This window comes from Molothrus ater, chromosome 27 (assembly GCF_012460135.2).
Source record: "Molothrus ater isolate BHLD 08-10-18 breed brown headed cowbird chromosome 27, BPBGC_Mater_1.1, whole genome shotgun sequence".
Lineage (NCBI taxonomy): Eukaryota > Metazoa > Chordata > Aves > Passeriformes > Icteridae > Molothrus > Molothrus ater.
The window spans coordinates 2,758,226-2,778,448 of NC_050504.2; the positions used below are offsets into that span (position 1 = coordinate 2,758,226).

The following is a 20,223-nucleotide window of genomic DNA, read 5'->3' on the forward strand; positions in this document are numbered from 1 at the left end:
CAATTGAATATTTTTAACTTGAAGGCCACCCAAAAGAGAAGGCAAATGTTGTCAGCCATAAGCATCCTGAGAAGCAGGGATGGAAAAAGCCCTTCAGAAACACCAATATTGAGGGAAAAGGGTGTTCCTGATGGAGGGTAAATGCAGATTATTCATGAAAACATTGATGCTAAAGGTATTTTGCACTCCTACAAGTGGCAGAGCCAGATATGCTCAGCCAGGAGGGACAATGACACCAGGCAGGAGGGACAATGACACTGTGCTTTAATATTTTAATTTAATATTTTCAACTTGAAGGCCACCCAAAAGAGAAAGCAAATGTTGAGAATCCTGAGAAGCAGGGATGGAAAAAGCCCTTCAGAAACACCAATATTGGGGGAAAAGGGTGTTCCTGATGGAGGGTAAATGCAGATTATTTATCAGAACATTGATGCTAAAGGTATTTTGCACTCCTACAAGGGCAGAGCCAGATGTGCCAGATGTCCAGCAGGGACAATGACATTGAGGTCACTCCTGGTGGCTCCCTGGGTCAGGGCACACCCTGGGGACCCAGCACACGCCCAGGACTGCTGGGTTATTGTTGGGACAGAGGAATGACACAGCTGGGACTGCCAGGATTGCCCTGGGATCACATCACAGCCCCAGGCTGGGCATGCAGGAAGCTCCAGCCCATGGAAAGCTCCCAGTCTGCACCAAGACATCAATAATGGATAAAATTCAATGGGATTTCAATGGCATTTGATGGTTTCTGGTTATTCAAACAATTGTGTCCCAAAAGAGACGAGGTCAAGAGGAGGGTGGGAGGACATCAAGGTCTCGTTCCCTTTGGGAACACTTATAAATCTGGAGTTTTTGCAAAGATAATACAAGAGTTCAACCACAATGTGCTTTAATATTTCAACTGAATATTTTTAACTTGAAGGCCACCCAAAAGAGAAGGCAAATGTTGTCAGCCACAAGCATCCTGAGAAGCAGGGATGGAAAAAGCCCTTCAGAAATACCAATACTGGGGGGAAAGGGTGTTCCTGATGGAGGGTAAATGCAGATTATTCATGAAAACATTGATGCTAAAGGTATTTTGCACTCCTACAAGGGCAGAGCCAGCTGCGCTTATCCAGCAGGGACAATGACACCAGGCAGCAGGGACAATGACACTGTGCTTTAATATTTCAATTGAATATTTTCAACTTGAAGGCCACCCAAAAGAGAAAGCAAATGTTGAGAATCCTGAGAAGCAGGGATGGAAAAAGCCCTTCAGAAACACCAATATTGGGGGAAAAGAGTGTTCCTGATGGAGGGTAAATGCAGATTATTTATCAGAATGTTGACAGCAGCACTCAGCTAAATGAGGATGAACATTCCCTCCTGTGCTCACGCACTTCCCAGGAGTTAAGGGGTTAAGATCCAAGGGCTTCAAGGCACTTCTGATCTTCCCATGAGACAAATCTGACAGTGCTGTGCTGGGGAAAAGCTCTGCAGAAGAGCCCAGTGCACTTGAACACTGTCAGGAATCCCAAATTCTGCATTCCAGAGCGCTCCCACCCTCCCTGCCTACAGACAAGGTTCCCCCTGAGCCCAAAGCCATTTATTGGGGTCCAAGGGTTTATTCAGCACCATGTCCATGCACCACAACACCAGGAAAGGCTGGGAAATGAGAGAACCTGGGGAAAATTCTTACTTTCAAATTCCTGTCGTAGGTGAAAATAAAACTTCAAATTCTGTGGGTGACTCACTGTGGAAGTTGTCTCTGTTTCCATTAGAATTCCATGGGAATCCCAGACTGTTCATGATCACCTCATCCTTTTAGCAGGGCTTTGGGAGGTTTAATCAGGGAGATTTGGGATAAATTCTCCACTTCTGCTCCTCCCTCTCCAGCCTGCCCACAGCAACAGGGATTGCCCCTGGCCAGATCCTCAGCCCTGGGCCTTCCCCAGCACAGAGATCTCAGCTCTGAGCAGCTCCAGAGCCTTTCCCAGTGCTCCCCCAGCTCCTCCTGCTCTTGTCCAAGACCCTGAGTGGATGATTCAGCAGAATCAGGCTGCAAAAAAGGATTTTTTCCACAGCAGGCGCTCCTTGCTTGTGGATTTTGATCATTTCAGAACTGGATCCAGCTCCCCACGGACCAGGAAGAGCAGCAGGCACCATGATCCCAGCTGAGAACTCCCCTGCAGCCCTGAGGATGGGATTCTCCTCTCCAAGGAACACTAAAATACCCCAAACCCCACAAATAAGCAGTGACTGGGCTGCAGCAGAAGGTTGATCAGCACTAATTGAATGATTTTCCCCAATTCTGCATTAACAGGCCCAAAGGCACCGTGCTGGGATATTTATTTTTCCACCCAAACAGGATTCCCGGTGAGCCCTTTTACATCTTTTTATTCTTCAGAGTCCACAGTGGAGAAAATAATCCATAAAATTAACTTTATCACCAAACACTGATCACAGATGAAGGCAGACTGAGCTTCCCAAACAGGAATTAAATCTGGAATTGCAGCAGATTAAATTGTCTCACTGCAAAGGGACTCCCCTATGTGCTTGATTTTGTCTGAACAGCTCAGCTCTGCACAGTTTGGGTAAAAACCACTCACTTTGAGCAATTTGCAGGTTTCAACCTCTTAATCCACTCAGGGGTTTCTAGGACTCCTCACTTTCCCACTGCTGCTCTAATTAGATTAGGGTCAAGACTCTCCTGAAATCCCTGCCTGCTGCAGGCTCTGAGGTGAGCCAGCTTAGACCTTGGGCCTTCTAAAATTATCAACACCAATTTGTGCCAGCAAACCCCCAGCACCATCCCAGTTCAATCCCAGTTCATTCCCAGTTCAGCCCTGCTCCCCCCCCCACCATCCCAGTTCAATCCCAGCTCATTCCCAGTTCAGCCCTGCTCCCCCCCCCACCATCCCAGTTCAATTCCAGTTCATTCCCAGTTCAGCCCTGCTCCCCCCCCCCACCATCCCAGTTCAATCCCAGTTCATTCCCAGTTCAGCCCTGCTCCCCCCCCACCATCCCAGTTCAATCCCAGTTCATTCCCAGTTCAGCCCTGCTCCCCCCCCCACCATCCCAGTTCAATCCCAGTTCATTCCCAGTTCAGCCCTGCTCCCCCTCCACCATCCCAGTTCAATCCCAGCTCATTCCCAGTTCAGCCCTGCTCCCCCCTCCACCATCCCAGTTCAATCCCAATTCATTCCCAGTTCAGCCCTGCTCCCCCCTCCACCATCCCAGTTCAATCCCATTTCATTCCCAGTTCAGCCCTGCTCCCCCCCCCACCATCCCAGTTCAATCCCAGCTCATTCCCAGTTCAGCCCTGCTCCCCCCCTCACCATCCCAGTTCAATCCCAGTTCATTCCCAGTTCAGCCCCGCTCCCACGGGGCTGGGCAGGGGCACGGACACCACAGAGCTCTGCTGCCAAGCCAGGGCTGCCCATGGGCACAAGTGCAGCTCCCCAGGGATCAGTGAGGATGTGGGCATGGCAGTGCCAGGCCTGGGCACGGGCTGGGCAGGGCAGAGCAGGGAGGCAAAGCTGCTTAGGGCAGGGGAGAGCTGCAAGGTGCCTGCCCTGCCTGTGAGGCAGCAGGAAGAGCTGAATTCCTGCAGGCTGATCCTGCTGGGGCCAAGCTGGAGCTGGGCAGCACTGGCAGTGCCAGCTCCTCCAGGAGGGCAGCACAGACACCTCTGCCAGGGAAATCCAGCACAGACACCTCTGCCAGGGAAATCCAGCCTGGGGGTGGCTGCCACCTCTCAAACAACAGGAGGAATGCATGGAAAAAGGGACAGGATGGCACTCTGGGGACACAACCAAGCCGTGGATTCACCTCTGGGAGTCACTGCCCAGGGAATTCTGCTTTTTGCTGCTTTGGCTCATTGCTGTGTGTGTCAAGGTACAGCCACCTCCAGAGGAGTCACCTCCTGGCTCTCAGCTGGCAGGGGACAGAGCTGGAGCAGGGGCCACAGTGCCAGGACATGGATTGGTCACCACCTGCTGGGGCTGCCCCTGCATCCCTGGCAGTGCCCAAGGCCAGGCTGGACAGGGCTGGGAGCAGCCTGGTGCTGTTGTTCTATTTCTAGAGTCCCATGCTGTTGTTATCAGATTTGTAAAGTCCATACCTCTTCGGAGTGTTCTTATGGCTGCAGATCTTCACTGCCTCCTTGTGCTGCACGCTGTTCTCTCTCAGCTCAGGGCTCCTCCAAGGCTCTCCCTGACTGGCTATCCTGCCCCCTTTTATCCCAGTTCGCTTCAATGGTCACAGCTGCAGCCCATCAAGGACACCCGGGAGCTCTGGGGCAAAGCCTCTATACAGATATTCAAATACATTTCCTCTACTATGGCCTGGGACAGTGGGAGGTGTCCCTGCCCATGGAAGGTGGAACCAGACAATCCCTAAGGTCCCTTCCGACCCAAACCATCCCGGGATTCTGTGAGCTGCCCACCTTGTCTTGCTCTCTGGGCAGGCAGGACAATGTCCCCACTGCAGGTGGGACACAACACGATGTCACTGCTGCCCCCAGACACAGGACAGGGCCATCAGCAGCACCACCCTCCTGGCCCATCCCTGCATTTTTAGGGATAACAAAAGCTGCTGTTCTCCTCTTTCACATCCTCCTCCTCTTTATTTTGCTTAAGTGCAGCTTTCACTCCACACACAGGGGACCCCGAGGCTGTCTGAGAGTGGCCAGAGCAGGGACAGGACTTCACAGAGCAGTGCCCAAACACACCAGCCTTTGTCCTGCACACAGTGACACCCATTTACAGGAGATTCCTGCAGAAAACCCATCCAAGCTCCTCTTTCAAAGGCTGCACTGTCAATGCACAGTAATTAATTTTCACAGTATGCTAACAGTGAATTCCAGCTCTCCAAACCATTACTTATGAGCTTTAAACATTTATCAACTCCTGGTTTCCCCTCAGTTCCAGCAGATCTTGAACAATTCCCTGCTTTCCAGCAGGTTGGGATGAGCAGGGACAGCAGGACACAACAGGCACAGACATTTCCACAAGGCAGGACTGGGGGAACTCAGCCACACTGGGGCTTGTCCTGATGCAATTCCCTGTTCCATGCAGGACCTTCCCTCCTTCCGGCCACAAATCCTTCTCCAATTGTCCAGCAGCATTCATGGAATCAGGGAATGGTTTGGGAGGGACCTTAAAGCTCATCCATGGCAGGGACACTTCTCATTGTCCCAGCTTGCTGCAAACCCTGTCCAGCCTGGCCTTGGACTCTTCCAGGGATGGGGCAGTGTGGCAGTGGGGTTTTGAAGTTTATTTGTTTAAGAAATTGTTTAAAATGTTCTAATGGTTTGTTCCTATTCACCCCTGTTCAGTTTTCCTAAGAGGGCAGCCCCAGCCCCAGCAGGTGGTGACCAATCCATGGCCTGGCACTGCTGCTCCTGCTCAGAGGTGACACCCCTGGAAGTGGCTGCACCTTCACACACAGAGCCACGAGCCAAACCTCAGCTCCTGGCTCCACTCAGGATCATTCCACTCCCATCTGTCAGAAACTCCACCCCAGCTCCAAGAGAAGTTCTGCTCCTGGGAGCTCCATGGCCTCACACTTCTCCTTCCCCTAAAATCCATGCAAAATCCCATTTACATTCCACCACCCAACCTTTTTCTCCTTATCCTATTCCCCACCTCCCAGTGCCACACAGACTCCCTGCCTCACCCATCAGGGCTCTTCACAACCTGTCCCCAACCTACCCCTGTCTTGTCACCTCAGCACAGGGAAAAACCCCAGGTTTGCTGTATCTGCTCCCATCAGAAAAAGAAAATAATCTCAGAAAATGCAGAAACACAATTTTTTGCCACTCTTTTGCTGCTCCACATCCCAGCCATGGTTCAGGACAAGCACAGCAGCTGCCACCTGCAAATCCCTGTGCAAACTCCTCCTGTGGAGGCTGGGACTCCATCAGGTGCCCCTCATTCCCAGGTTCTGCTTTCACACAGGGATCTCCACACCCATGGACAATCATTTGCCAGGCCCCAATCCCAAATATCCACCCTGGCAGCAGGGAGGGCTCCAGCAGCCACACACTGAGCTCTGGGGTGAGGAAAAATGGAATAAAAGAAATGGGGTCAGGTGAGAAATGCCCATGGGATCGGGTGGGAAATGCCCATGGGGTCGGGTGGGAAATTCCAATGGGATCGGGTGGGAAATGCCCATGGGATCAAGTGGGAAATTCCAATGGGGTCGGGTGGGAAATGCCCATGGGGTCAGTGAGAAATGCCCATGGGATCAGTGAGAAATGCCCATGGGATTGGGTGGGAAATGCCCATGGGGTCGGGTGGGAAATGCCCATGGGGTCGGGTGGGAAATGCCCATGGGGTCGGGTGGGAAATTCCAATGGGGTCGGGTGAGAAATGCCCATGGGATCGGGTGGGAAATGCCCATGGGATCGGGTGGGAAATGCCCATGGGATTGGGTGGGAAATGCCCATGGGGTCGGGTGGGAAATGCCCATGGGGTCGGGTGAGAAATGCCCATGGGGTCAGGTGGGAAATGCCCATGGGGTCGGGTGGGAAATGCCCATGGGGTCGGGTGGGAAATGCCCATGGGGTCGGGTGGGAAATGCCCATGGATCAGGTGGGAAATGCCCATGGGGTCGGGTGGGAAATGCCCATGGATCAGGTGGGAAATTCCAATGGGATCAGGTGGGAAATGCCCATGGGGTCGGGTGGGAAATGCCCATGGATCAGGTGGGAAATTCCAATGGGATCAGGTGGGAAATGCCAGTGGGATCAGGTGGGAAATGCCCATGGGATCAGGTGGGAAATGCCAGTGGGATCGGGTGGGAAATGCCAGTGGAATCGGGTGGGAAATGCCCTTCCAGGGCAGCCATGCCCTGAAAATTAAACACAGCCATCCCTTGTTCCTGCTCCTTCATCCCAGAAGTGAGGCAGCAGCACTTCCCTGGGTCACGCTCCCCTCCCCAGACTTCACTGTCACTGAGTCTTGACAGAACCAGTTTCTTGCAGTGTAAGAAATGTTGTTGCTGTTAATAATTCAAGCTTCTCCTGCCTCTGCTTTCCTCATTTCCAGCCCAACAACTGAGCTCAAAGCACTGAAACTCAGCTCTACTCCCAGAGCCCAAAGTGAGGGACAATCACCCCACACTCCCCTCCTGCTTCCCACAGGGCAGAATCATCCACAGAGACCTTAAAGGATTTTCAAACCCCAAAAACCCACCAAGTCTGATCTGTTTGGTGTTTGCCACAGGGCAGAATCACCCACAGAGATCTTAAAGATTTTCAAACCCTAAAAATCCACCAAGTCTGATCTGTTTGGTGTTTGCCAACAGGACAGAATTATCCAGAGACCTTAAAGGACTTTCAAACCCTAAAAACCCACCAAGTCTGATCTGTTTGGTGTTTGCCAACAGGACCATCCTGCCAGGAGCTGAACATCTGGCTCCTGTTGACAAGGGCCAGGGCAAAGTGCACTTGAGTGGAACTGGAGCAGAGGGATTCACTTCTGCTTTCAGCTCAGCCCCTCAGAGAAGCAGAATCCCGTTCTCCACATCAGCCCATCCCCAGCAGGAGCATTAATGAGAGCATCCTCACTCCTCCACTCACCAAACAGACAACCAAGCAAATCAACCCAGCATTTAAAACCCCAAAACTGAATTTTCTCAGCAATGGGGGAAAACACTTGGAATTTCCTGGATCTTTTCCCACTTTCCCTAAATTCTTTCCCCCATTTTTCCAGCCTCTCCTAAACCTTTCCCTCCATCATTCCCACCTTTTCCCATCCTCTCCCATTTTCCCTAAATCCTGTCCCACATTCCCTGGATCTTTTCCCACTTTCCCTAAATCCTTTCCCACTTTCCCTAAATCCTTTCCCACATCCTCTCCCACCTTCCTTAGATTTCCTCCTGCTTTCCCTCCATCCTCCAGGATTTACCCCCCATCCTTTCTCACCTTCCCTGGATCCTTTCCCACCTTTTCCCAAAATCCTTTCCCACTTTCCCTCCATCCTCCAGATTTTTCCATCCATCCTTTCCCACCTTCCCTGGATCTTTTCACCCTCCTCCTCCCCTTCCCCATTCCCCAGGGGTTTCATTTGGGAATCTTCCCTCCCAGCAGGACAAGAGAAGGACACAGCATTCCCAGATTTAGCACAAACTGCTGGCACAGACCTTTGACCTGCCTCTGTTTGGTTCTGGCTCTGTGAGTGACCTGATCCAAGCTCATGATTTGGGAGCAGAGCAGCAAAATCCTGGATGTAAAGAACAACCCAGAGGTGTGCAGGGAGCACTCACCGAAGCAGCAGCTCTTTGGGCAGTTTTTTGTTGATTGCAGCTTCATCGTTGTTTGAGAACATCTGCAAGCACAACAAAAAAAAAAAAAAAAAAGGCACAATTTAGCCCCAAATCAAGGCAACAAACCCTGATTTACCTCAGGTTGGTTAATGAGGTTGTTTCCAGGTATCTGGATCAGGAAATTCCTAACAGATAAAACTTTGTGCTGCAGCTTTCCAGTCTCTGCACCACAGCTGGATGGATTACATCAAGATGTTTTAGAACATGGTGCAAGGATGCTCTGTAAATTGAGAGATGAAACAGAAACTGAGATTTGCAGCTGTTCCAGGGAAGTAAATGATAATCAGGATGTGCTTGTGAGCTGGCACTGACTGGAGAGGCTCCTCACCACTTTGGGGGATGCACACATCAAAACTGGGAGGTTTCACAGACCAAACATCTGGCCAAGGGGCTGGAGGGGAGAGAAAGAAGGCTCCAGAAACCCAAATATTCACCAAACAGAGCTGGAAGGTGCAGCAGGCTTGGTTTCTGTGATGGAAAAGGTGCCCCAGAACATTCTGCCAGCCCTCAGGAGCTCTGGGACAAACAGGACTGATTTTTAAACCACCAAGAATGGATTAAAGGGAGTTGAGGAGGGAAAATGCTGGGAAAGCTCTGTGCTCTGCCAGGCAATGAGGCCAGAGCTGGTTCTGGGATCCCTCCAAATCCAGGGACAGCACCTGGTGCACCAAGGAGTCCCAAGGAAAAGAGAGAGCAAAGCCTCACAAGAAGAATCTAAATAAAAATAATTCTTAGTATTGTCTTGCCATGGGGAAAATCCAGCACCTCCCAAATATCCTGGATCCAAGGATGAGCATGGATCCAACCCCATCACACCCCAAATATTCTGTTCCTGAGCACGAATCCAAACCTATCACACCCCAAATATCCTGTCCCTGAGCATGGATCCTATCCCATCATATCCCAAATATCCTGTCCCTGAGCATGGATCCATCACACCCCAAATATCCTGTCCCTGACCATGGATCCAATCCCATCACACCCCAAATATCCTGTACCTGAGCATGGATCCATCACTTCCCAAATATCCTGTCCCTGAGCATGGATCCATCACTTCCCAAATATTCTGTCCCTGACCATGGATCCAATCCCATCACACCCCAAATATCCTGTACCTGACCATGGATCCATCACTTCCCAAATATCCTGTCCCTGAGCACGGATCCAATCCCATCATATCCCAAATATCCTGTACCTGAGCATGGATCCATCACACCCCAAATATTCTGTCCCTGAGCATGGATCCAATCCCACCACAACTTAACATGAAATCCAGTGTAAAAATCCAATCTACTGCCACTAAATGGCCCTTTAAATGCTCCATTTGGTGGTGGAAAGCTGGGCATTGAGGAACACCAAACCCCAGGATTTCAGAGTCACAGGCTGTGCTCCCAAATCCCAGTTTTCTTCTGAATTATGCCAAGACCCCAGAGCACGGTGCTGAAGTGGGAACTCTCCAACCTCCATCCCAAAATGCCATCCACCACAAGTGCTGCTCCTCTCCCAGACCCTTTGATCACTTCCCACCAGGAATATCACAAGTGCTGAGCAGAAACCAGCCTGGCAGCTCTCAGCCCAATTTGCTGCTAATTAAATGGAGCTTTTGCCATTCCCAGCTCCCAGGACTCTCCCCTCCCATCTCCAGGTGACTCTGGAGCCACAGTGGGTGGGGACAGACATTGCCAAGGCTGGGAGAGCAGCACCTGCACATCTGGGACAGGAGCAGCTAATTAAATGGATGAGTTGATTGATTAGGAGGATGGAGGAGGAATGCAGAGGAATTATTTATGGGAAAAAGAGATGTGGCTCCTTTCCCCCCCAGTTACAGATCCAAAGCCTTTCTCAGCACTGCCCAGACCTTGAATCAGGACTCTCCTCCCTAAAAAAAAAGGATCAGAGAAATTAAAGGAGCAATCAGAGAGCAGGAACAGACTTCCAAAAAAGAATCAGAACAGAACAAGGGCAGGGAGGGTTAAATCAAAGATTCCAGAAGCAGCCAGGAACCTCCTCTGCCTATCAAACCCCTCAGCAGGAAAATCTCACCTCAGTCCCAGCACAAATGCCATCCCCAGGCTGCTTTCTGCAGGAGTTTCCCTTTGACCAGCACTAATCTAAAGGAATGTTTGTTTTTTGTCTTACTAAAAATAGTCCTTGGACTTAAACCCTGACGGGGCCCGGGCGAGATGGGCTCCAGGGCAGAACCTCAGCTCTGGAATTGCTCCTCCCTGGAACCCTGGATGCATCTCCAGACCTATTTTCTCCAGCCTTCCTTCAAAGCCTGAGGCTCAGATGGCAGAGGCTGGGTGAAAAACAGCAGAAAACAGAGGCAGGAATTGGGATTTTGCTAAGTCATGGCAGCACGTACAGCTAAATATACCACGGACATGGGGACCTTCTGGCAAGTCCATACAAAAATAAAGCTCTGAAAAAATGTCAGTGGCTATTCTAGACTTCCAGGCTTTCAAAATGCTTCAAGAGATGCAAACTAAAAGCCCCAAGTTTGCTTCTCCTAACATCTCTTTGGTGTTGTCCAAAAGAAGAAATTATCCTGGACAGGACACAGAAAAAACCACATTTTTATTGTATGTAAATTTTCAATTCTGTAGCAAACACAGAAGGAGCGCAACTGCGCTGCTGTGTGAAGCCACGGGGGATTTTGGGAAGAAATTCCTCCCTGTGAGGGTGGGGAGAGGCTGGAATGGAGTTCCCAGAGCAGCTGGGGCTGCCCCTGGATCCCTGGCAGTGCCCAAGGCCAGGCTGGATGGGGCTTGGAGCAGCCTGGGACAGCGGGAGGTGTCCCTGCCATGGCTGGGGTGGGATTTAAGGTCCAACCCAAACCAGGCTGAAATTCTATGGAACTGAGGGAGTTTATGAAAACAGATGGGCAAAAGTTGTGGGAAATGGTAAAGGTAAGAGGAATTCCAGAAAGCTGCAAAAGGAGGACTGAGAAAGAACAGAAAAATCAGAGGTAGCAGCAGCAGCTGAGCCTGAAAGCAGAAAAAGTTACAATGGTACAGCAAGCAAGGACATGAAACTCTGTGGAATTGAGGAAGTTTATGAAAATGGATGGGCAAAAGTGACCAAAAGGCAAAGCTCCCACAGCCCCACACTCAGCACAAGGTGCAATGTTCATTTCATTTAAAAACTCCTCCTGGTGCCCACTCTGAACCCAAACGCCTGAAAGCACAAAATTCAAAGCTCAATGGAGAAAAAGGGATGAAGATAATTCAGAGCTTTAGGGAATTAGTGGATGCAGGGTTACAGGAGGCACCTGGGTCAGTTGTGACAGCAAGAGACAGAATTATCCACCTTGATGTTCACTCCAGGGAAAAGAAGCAGATCTGGCACCTCTGGAGAGCCTGGGGCTGCCTGGGAAGCACCAACACAGCACCAAGGGCACTACAGAGAGGGGAAGGACACCAAGGTGACACCCAGGGGGAAGGACACCAAGGTGACACCCATTTCTGTACAAAACCCACCAAGAGACACCCACAGAAGTGGGCAGGAAAGAAAAGCAAAAAGCATTCCCAGAAACACAAGCAATAAAGTGCTGCACGTCTCTGTGCTAAGCACAGCTCATGCCAAAGAAACAATGCAGAATTTAAAACCATCATCTATTAAATATTAGTAAATAGTTTGATTTTAAACTGCTCCAAAACTTGTTTATTTTTGGGACAGGAACTGTGTGAGATGACAAACTTGTGGGTAATGGTGTGCATGAAACTGCAGCTGCTGTGAGGCCTGGAGCTCCCTGCCCTCATGGGCCCCCTCTAACTCAGGATATTCCAGGGTTCTGGGAGCCCTGATCCACCAGGAAATGCTGGCCAGACCCTCCACAACTGCACATAACCACAGGAAATTAAGCAATTCAAACCAAGGCAGAAAACAGGCTGCAATTATTAATTATTAGAGAGCAAATCATGTGCTCTGGAAATAGGTTTTAGGTTGGGAAAGGTGGGGGATCGACCACTGATGGCAGAAATTAAGGATTACATCCATAGCTTGAATATTTTGGAGTTTACAGCCCACCCAGTCTGTATCAAGACACTTTGGAGATGAAGTTTCCAAGCTCCAAAAGTCTTTTGTGTTCTGAAAGCTCTGTGTGAATTTTTGCAGTTTTAAACTCGGACTCTGAGATGCACTGGGAGGTTTCTCCAGTTGTAAGGCTGCTGGCTCCCAGCCCAAATTCCAGGATTTCTGGTAGAATTTGTACCAATTTTATCTGTCATGGTCCACATGGAGATGAACAATCCCAGTACAGTCACTGACACAAGACAAGAGTCACAGCAAACCTCACCCACAACTCCAATCCAGTAAAAACAGCTGAGCACGAACCACAAAACAACAGCAAAAATGTGGAATTCACTTTAGAAAAGCTCAGTGAAGCTTTGAAACAACTTCTTCCAAACATGCTCAATATGTACTGACACCTTGCCTCCAGTTCTGCTCATCTGGGGCAAAAAACTCCACTGCTGTGACAAAACTCAACAGAGACAGGAGAGACATCAGTTCCCTTCCCAGGACAAGATTTTGAGAAGCAGCAGCTGGAGCAGGGCTGAGCTGCCTTCCTGAAGGCAGAGAAAATATTCCACTGCAGAGATAAGTCACAGTGAAGTGACAGAGAAATCCAAGGGCTCCTCAGAGGACGCCATCCAAAGAATGAAGTTGTTTACATGCACGACCCAGGGAATTTTGCCTCCAGCCTGTACTTACACAGGGAATTTTATTGAAAAACCCATCCAGTTTCATCTGCATGAAGTCTCCAAGGACATGGCTGGCTGCTGGATGAGGCCAGGCTGCCAGAATGGCTGCAGGGATGCTCTGTCAGGATCAGGATGGGAATGTGGGTGCTGCCCTCCTGCCCCAGCCACGCTCGCCCCTCTGGCTCCCAACCAGAGCTGTGCCCAGGCAAAATCCTGACTAAGCAGGACAAACAGAAATAGAGCCCAGCCCAAAAGGCTTATTACAGGCTTAATATTCCTAAAAATAGCTGGATAGGCAGGGGGCTGGGTGGGCACTGTCACATCGCTGCTTGGTTGGGAAAGTTTCAATTCCTGCTGGGATGGAGGAGCTACCTGAGCCCAGCCTGCATTTGGGATACATTAAATAAAGAGCATTTTTTGAGGTTTTTTGAACCAGCAATGATCCAGACCTCAATCAAACCCTACAGGAATGGAGGCCAGGATGAAGCTCTTCCTGCTGCACACCCCTCAGGGAAATCCCTCAGTGCTGCATGGACCAGGTCGTGCTGCTGCCTCCAGAAAGGGAAACTCCACAGGCACAGGTGAGATACCAAAACCCCAACCCAAAATATGCTGGGATTCTGTAAAAGCACCTGGCCAGGGCCAACACTGTCACACAACCCATTCACACAACTCCTGGCAGAGGGAGCAGGAAGAAGTGAATCCTATTTGGGGCAAAACCAGCAATAAAAACTGGGGAGAGCGGTGCTGGGATCACACAGGCTGAGGCCAAAAGGCATTTTCCTGGTGGCCTGGGCCAAGCCCCAACTGATTTTTACTTCCAAATCTCCTCAGATCCCTCTTCCCTCTCCTCAGGCCACAGCAGCAGCACAGTGCGGGTGTGAACCACAACTCCCATTTCAGCTCCCACTGAAAGGGTTCCCCTCCAGAATCTGCTCCAGGTACATTCAGCCTCTTTTTGTTCACCTGTTTTGTCCTCCTGCCCCAGTCCCGCCTGCCAGCCAGTTCTCCCCAAACCAGCCCTGACCCCTCGCTGTGCTCAGCTGAAACCTCAACCCCAATCCCAGCCCCGAGTTACCCGAGGGTCACCGGCGGCATCCGAGCGGCCCTGGCAGGACCTGGAGCAGCCTGGGCACAGCTCAGGGAGCAGCAGCAGCAGCTCTCAATTAATCAGCTTGAATTCAGCTTTAATTCCTCAGCAGCTGAATGAGAAAACCCCTCCCTGGCATCAGGCACAGGCAGGGATGGGGCAGCACCAAGCCCATCCCGGCTGTCAGGGTTACTCCAAGCTCAGCTCCCCACAGGTGACACCTAAGGTGGCCCAGAACAGATTTCTGATGGCAAATGGTGCTGCTCTGTCACAAACACCTGCCAAGGTTTGAAATACACAGCCCTGCCCATAAGAACAACATCCAGACCCAAAAAGGAAGAGCATAAATAAGACAAAGACTTCCTGACTTTCTCAAGACAGCGTGTTGCAGTCCCTGGCCATTGAACACCCACTACCTGCATTTATTTTTATCTTTTTAGAAGCTCATTTTAGCAGGGCAACAATTTACTACAAATACACTTAGGATGGATTAAAAATAAAAAAAAAAAATCAAAGCCAAAACCTGAGACATGATTCACTATTTTCAGCCTAAACCAAAGACTCACCCAGCTCTCTGAGGCTCATCACAATTCAAATAAGCTGCTTTGATAAATTATAGTTCTGCCCCTCCCCAACACCTGCAATTTTGTTATTATTACTGGTAATATTGTCATTATTACTATGATTATTATTGGTAATAAGGTGGTTTTTTTTCACTGCTGGCTTTGTATCCAGCTATTATGTAAGAAGATGCTGGGATCATTGGCATAAATATTGGGAAATAAAGCCAAATGATGGTGTCTTAAATAAAAAAATCCACCAGAGCTGAGGTGTGAAGGGCATGGGGGGGGGAGATTGTCCCAAAGGAGAACTGTGGGATCAGGCAGGGCTGCCCAAACCCCAATGAGGGGGTGCTGGCTCCTCCTCAGGGCCGTGCAGATCCCGGTTTCAGCCCGGATCAGGGAGGATAAAACCCTCCCAGGGCTGACTTTCCCAATGTGTGACTCAAAGGAAGCTCCCAGCCAGCGAAAACAGTAATTACTGCAGTGTCCCAGGCCCCAGTTAATGATGGTGTCCCAAAGAAATGGGATGTGCCAGCCCTGAGTCCCTTTCCTGCACAGCCCCTGTCCCCAGGGCCACCTGGGATGCCCCAAATGTCCCTTGTGGGAGCTGCTCCAAGCAGCAGCTCCCAGTGGAGTCACCCTGGGCTGTTCACCCCCAGCAGCAGCCAGGAAATCCCTCACTGGGGTCAGACACGAAATCATGGGGATGGTTTGGGTTGGGGGAACCTTAAAGGTCCCCCAGTGCCACCCCTGCCATGGCAGGGACACCTCCCACTGTCCCAGGGCCCTGTCCAGCCCCGGGCACTGCCAGGGGTGCAGGGGCAGCCACAGCTGCTCTGGGAATCTGTGCCAGGGTCTCACCACCCCCACAGGGAGGAATTTCTTCCCAGTATCCAAATCTCTCCTTTTTTCCATTTAAAACCCTCTCCTTTTTCCATTTAAAACCCTCTCCTTTTTCCATTTAAAACCCTCTCCTTTTTCCATTTAAAACCCTCTCCTTTTTCCATTTAAAACCCTCTCCTTTTTCCATTTAAAACCCTCTCCTTTTTCCATCTAAAACCCTTTCCTTTTTCCATTTAAAACCCTCTCCTTTTTCCATTTAAAACCCTCTCCTTTTTCCATTTAAAACCCTCTCCTTTTTCCATTTAAAATCCTTTCCTTTTTTTCATTTAAAACCCTCTCCTTTTTCCATTTAAAACCCTCTCCTTTTTCCATTTAAAACCCTCTCCTTTTTCCTTACCATGGAAAAACTCCTGTGTCCCTGGTGGGGGTGGAACTGGATGGGCTTTAAGGCCCTTCCAACCCAAAATGTGCTGGGATTCTGTAAAATTTGCCAGGGCCAACACTCCCATTGTCACCCAGCCCCTGCCAGGGGGAGAAGGAAGTGAATCCTATTTGGGACAAAAACAGCAATAAAAATAAAAACAATATTTAGGAGACACCAGGTCTGGGTCACCCAACTCATTCACACAACTCCTGGCAGAGGGAGAGGGAAGAATTGAATCCTATTTGGGGCAAAAATAGGAATACAAATTTGGGAGAGCAGTGCTGTCTCTGGGCTCACACAGGCTGAGGTTCAAAACCATTTTCCTGCTGGACCCCCCCAGTCTCCCTGGGCCAAACCCCTTTTGCAGAAGCCATTTTTGCTCCAAATCTCCCCAAATCCTTCTTCCCTCTACTCGAGGCACAGCAGCAGCACGTGAGGGTGTGAAACACAACTTGTGGTTGACATCTCTTCCCATCTCATCCTTTCAACCACCACTTTGAACCAAATAAATGAACAGTTTGGTATTTATTATTCACCTGCCCTGGTTTAAAGAGTGTTACGTGTGATGTGGCACGACAGCAAAATTCAAAATAAAAGAGGGTGGAGGAGTGAACAGGAATATGGAAAATCCATCAGCTTGGACACTCCCCCCCCCCTCCCAAATCTTTATTTTTTTACAGTTTTTCTCATTATCTATGAGCCACATTGTTAGATAGCATCAAAAAATAAACCTGTTCCAGCTGTGCAACCTCAGGTGTTCCCTGGGTTATGTCACCACCAGTTTCTCTTCCCATATAAAATCAGATTCCATGGTGTTACATCAGTTTTTGCAAGGAGAGTCAGGGCAAAGTTTTCCCTGCTCCCTGCCCTGTTTGTGTCCCTCTGTTTGCACAACCTCCATTCCTTGGAACAGCAAAGGCCCAGCCAGGAGCACAAGGAGCAGCCCAGGAAAGGGAGCAGGGAAAACCCCAAAAGGATCAGCCCTAAAGAGCCAAAACCCCCTGAAATTACAGCAACAGCATTCCAGAGGCAGAAATGCAGCAGATTCCAAAATGGGATTAGGGTCAGTGAGATTATTCAATTTCTGAACACAGACAGGATTAATTATTAGAAGGCAGCTCGATTTTGGAGCATTTGAAGTTTCCCAATTTGCAGCCAGCTTAGCTCATTTCACATTTTTACAGTCAAACAAGACCTGGGAACTCCAGGAGCTCAGAAAGGTCAGGATTCCCTCACACTGAGGATTGAATCCAGCACAGAAATGCCATTTCTCAGGCTGAAGGTGCTCCCCAAGGCTCAGCACAGACTCTCACTCCTCAGAGACATCCCTGGAGTTGCCAAAATTTCATTTGTACCAGGACAGACTGCCCCCATGGACGCCCCAGGAGCAGCTCCTGCCCACTGCAGGCTCTGGAGACTCCCAGAGGAAGCTGGAGAGGATGGAGCTTTTTGTGTGCTGCTGCTTCTGAGGATGTAGAGGAGACTACACAGGTGGTTCCCAGTCAGAGGAAGGAAAAAAAAATAAATCTGGAATTATTTAATCCCTACAAGGAAACCCAGGACAGCTCCAGGTGACATCCCAGGGCATGGGAAGATGGAGAAGAGAACTTGGGCCTTGGTGGATGAATCCTCCCAAGCACCAGGAGATGCCTCCTCTCCTCTCTGCTGTTATTTGGCTGCTCTTCATCAGGCAGGAAGCTGAGAAATCCCCAAAAAATATGGATTGGGATCTGCTGGGGCATGTTCCACACGAAACCAACACCAGAGAGAATTAGGAGTCAATCTGGGTAATGTTTTCCCTTTTTGTTTGCTTTGCTGCAGTAAGTGCTGATTTTCTCTGTGGTGGCCACACCTCCTGTAAAGGGACTAATCCCAATATGCTCCATGGCATTCCCAGGAAAAAGAGAATTCCACTCTTCCTGGAAGCAGAAACCCACATGCAAATCCAATGTAAGGAGCTCTGCCCATATTTTCTTCCTCCAGCAAGGAATTATTGTTATTATTATTATTATTATTATTATTATTATTATTATTATTATTATCCCCCCCTCACGAGTGGGTTTGTGAATTACCCAACAACAATGGCTCAGGAATCTGTTTACAAAAGACAATAAATGAGTGCAAACCCACCCCAGCCTCCCCCTCTGCAACTCACCCGTTATTTCAAGCCTGGGACAGACACAATGTATTAGTCACAGCCCCAGATCTGGTTCTTTTTACCCCAAAATAACATTGCAGACTCAAAGGCCCTACTTCCCCTTGCTCAGCCAGGCTGCCCCTGCAGTACCCACAGGTGAGGAGGAGGAAGAGGAGGAGGAAGAGGAGAATTAAACACCCACTGCCTTCATGACCTGACAATATTCCTCAGCTCTGAGGAGCAGCTCCCAGTGTCCAGACATTCCTGCCCGATTTTCCCCCTGTCCCATGAAATGTGAACTCTCCACAACCACCACAAACCGGTTTCTAGGAAGCACAGAGGAATTTCCACCCATTCTGCCCCTCTGGAAAAGAAATCTAAGTGTGAACACACATTTTGGAAATTCTTCTGACCAACATAAGCTCAGTGGAAAATGACAAATTTAAAGGAAAACAGCCCTAAAGCTTTCCAGGTTATCCAGGTGAGTGGGACAGAGGTAATCCATGCTGGGGAAATAAAGGATTCCTTCAGATTTATAATCATGGAGTGGTTTGGGATGGAAGGGACCTTCAAACCCATCCAGTGCCACCCCTGCCATGGCAGGGACACCTCCCACTGTCCCAGATTCTCCCTCTCCAACCTGGCCTTGGACACTTCCAGGGATGGGGCAGCCACAGAACACAGCAACCACAACAGCCAAGAAACAGGATGATGTTTAAAGGCACTTCTTGCAGGCCAAAATAATCCTTTCTATAACACACCAACTCTTCCTGTATAAATATAGGTTTAAAAAATTAATTTTAGGCCTCAAAGGCTCCTCGAGCATTTTGCTCCTTTTCCAACTTGTCTGTTGGTTTTGTTTTTTTTTTACTATGAGAAGAAAATAACATTCCAGAAGAAAAAAAAATCCCCACCCAAAACAGGCCAAACAAAGCCTTTCCCTACTCTTTTTCCCCAATGAATTGGGTTCATCGTGTCCTGGTGCAACCCTGATGAAAACCCTCCCAAAACTGGAATCAACTCCAGCACTGCAAGGCTGAGGAAGCAAAGGATGTTGATGTTCTATCTACAAAACATTTCTCCTCAAAATCTGCCACCAACCTGCTTTTACTCTGCATCCAGCCACTCTGCAGCAGTGCAAAATAATAATAATAATAATAATAATAATAATAATAATAATAATAATAATAATAATAATAATAATAATAGCTCTCAGAGGGTTAAAAAAAAAAAATCAATCAAAAAATCTGTGCAGGCAAGAAGAGCCCAGAACAGTAAATACAATAAGCCTGGATAATGCAGGGCTCACGTGCAGGCTCCTCTCTGGAGCTCCCAGGGTGATCCCAGCGCTTTCAGTGCCACAGAAACAATTTCAATATTACAACACTTAAACCACCTGAGCCCACCCCAACTCCCAGCTCTCACACGGATCCGATGGAGGAAGAAAACAATCCCAGGTGCAGTGTGGGACCACCAGCGTGTCCTGCCCCTTCCTCACCCCCAGGGCTGAGGAATTGCCCCCAGGGCCTCTCCAGGTCACCGCTCCCCAGCATTTGCCCCGCACCGCCATCCCACCCCTCTGCTACAGCCCCGTTTTTACCATTCCAGGCTCTTTTTTGTCCCCTAGAAGGGCCGGGCAGTCCGGAGAAGCAGCGAGCAGGGATTTCCATCCTCCACAGCCTCTGGCAGCGATGGGAAGTAAATCCCGCCGCTGCCCTTCCTCCCTACCCCCTCCTCCTCCTCCTCCTCCTCCCACGGGAAGACAGCTGGGACAACAATGCGGCTGGAATCGCCCTGGCTCCACGCTCCGCTTTGTGCCACGGCCTTTGAATAGATCTCATTGTTTACCCTCCTCTCCTTCCGTCCTCTCCATCCCCCACCTCCCCGTAAGCAAATTTTTTTTCCCCCCCTTCCCAGCTAAAACTTAAAAAAGCGGCGCTGGGGGCTCCTTTTATCCCCCCCAGCCCCGCTCCCCAAAGGCTCTCGTGGTGTTTTCCAGGCGCGTTTTCCCCACATCTCCTGCTCCGGCATCAACTTGGCTGGCAGCGCTCGCACCCGCAGCAACACGTTGGGAGCAGCTGTGACCCCCCCAAAACCTCCCCCCCCCCCCGGGACCCCCAAAATGGGGTGGGGGAGAAGTTTCACATCGGCAA

General features: G+C 49.7%; 1 protein-coding gene across 2 annotated transcripts in view; it reads right to left on the reverse strand.

Annotated features, from left to right (window-relative positions):
- Positions 1–20,223, reverse strand: part of FBXL20 (F-box and leucine rich repeat protein 20) — a 40,512-nt gene that overhangs the window by 17,946 nt on the left and 2,343 nt on the right. For both annotated transcript variants that reach the window (XM_036398736.2, XM_036398735.2), the window contains exon 2: positions 8,251–8,312. In XM_036398736.2, the coding sequence (XP_036254629.1) occupies positions 8,251–8,312 (62 nt within the window). The remainder of the gene's footprint in view (positions 1–8,250; positions 8,313–20,223) is intronic.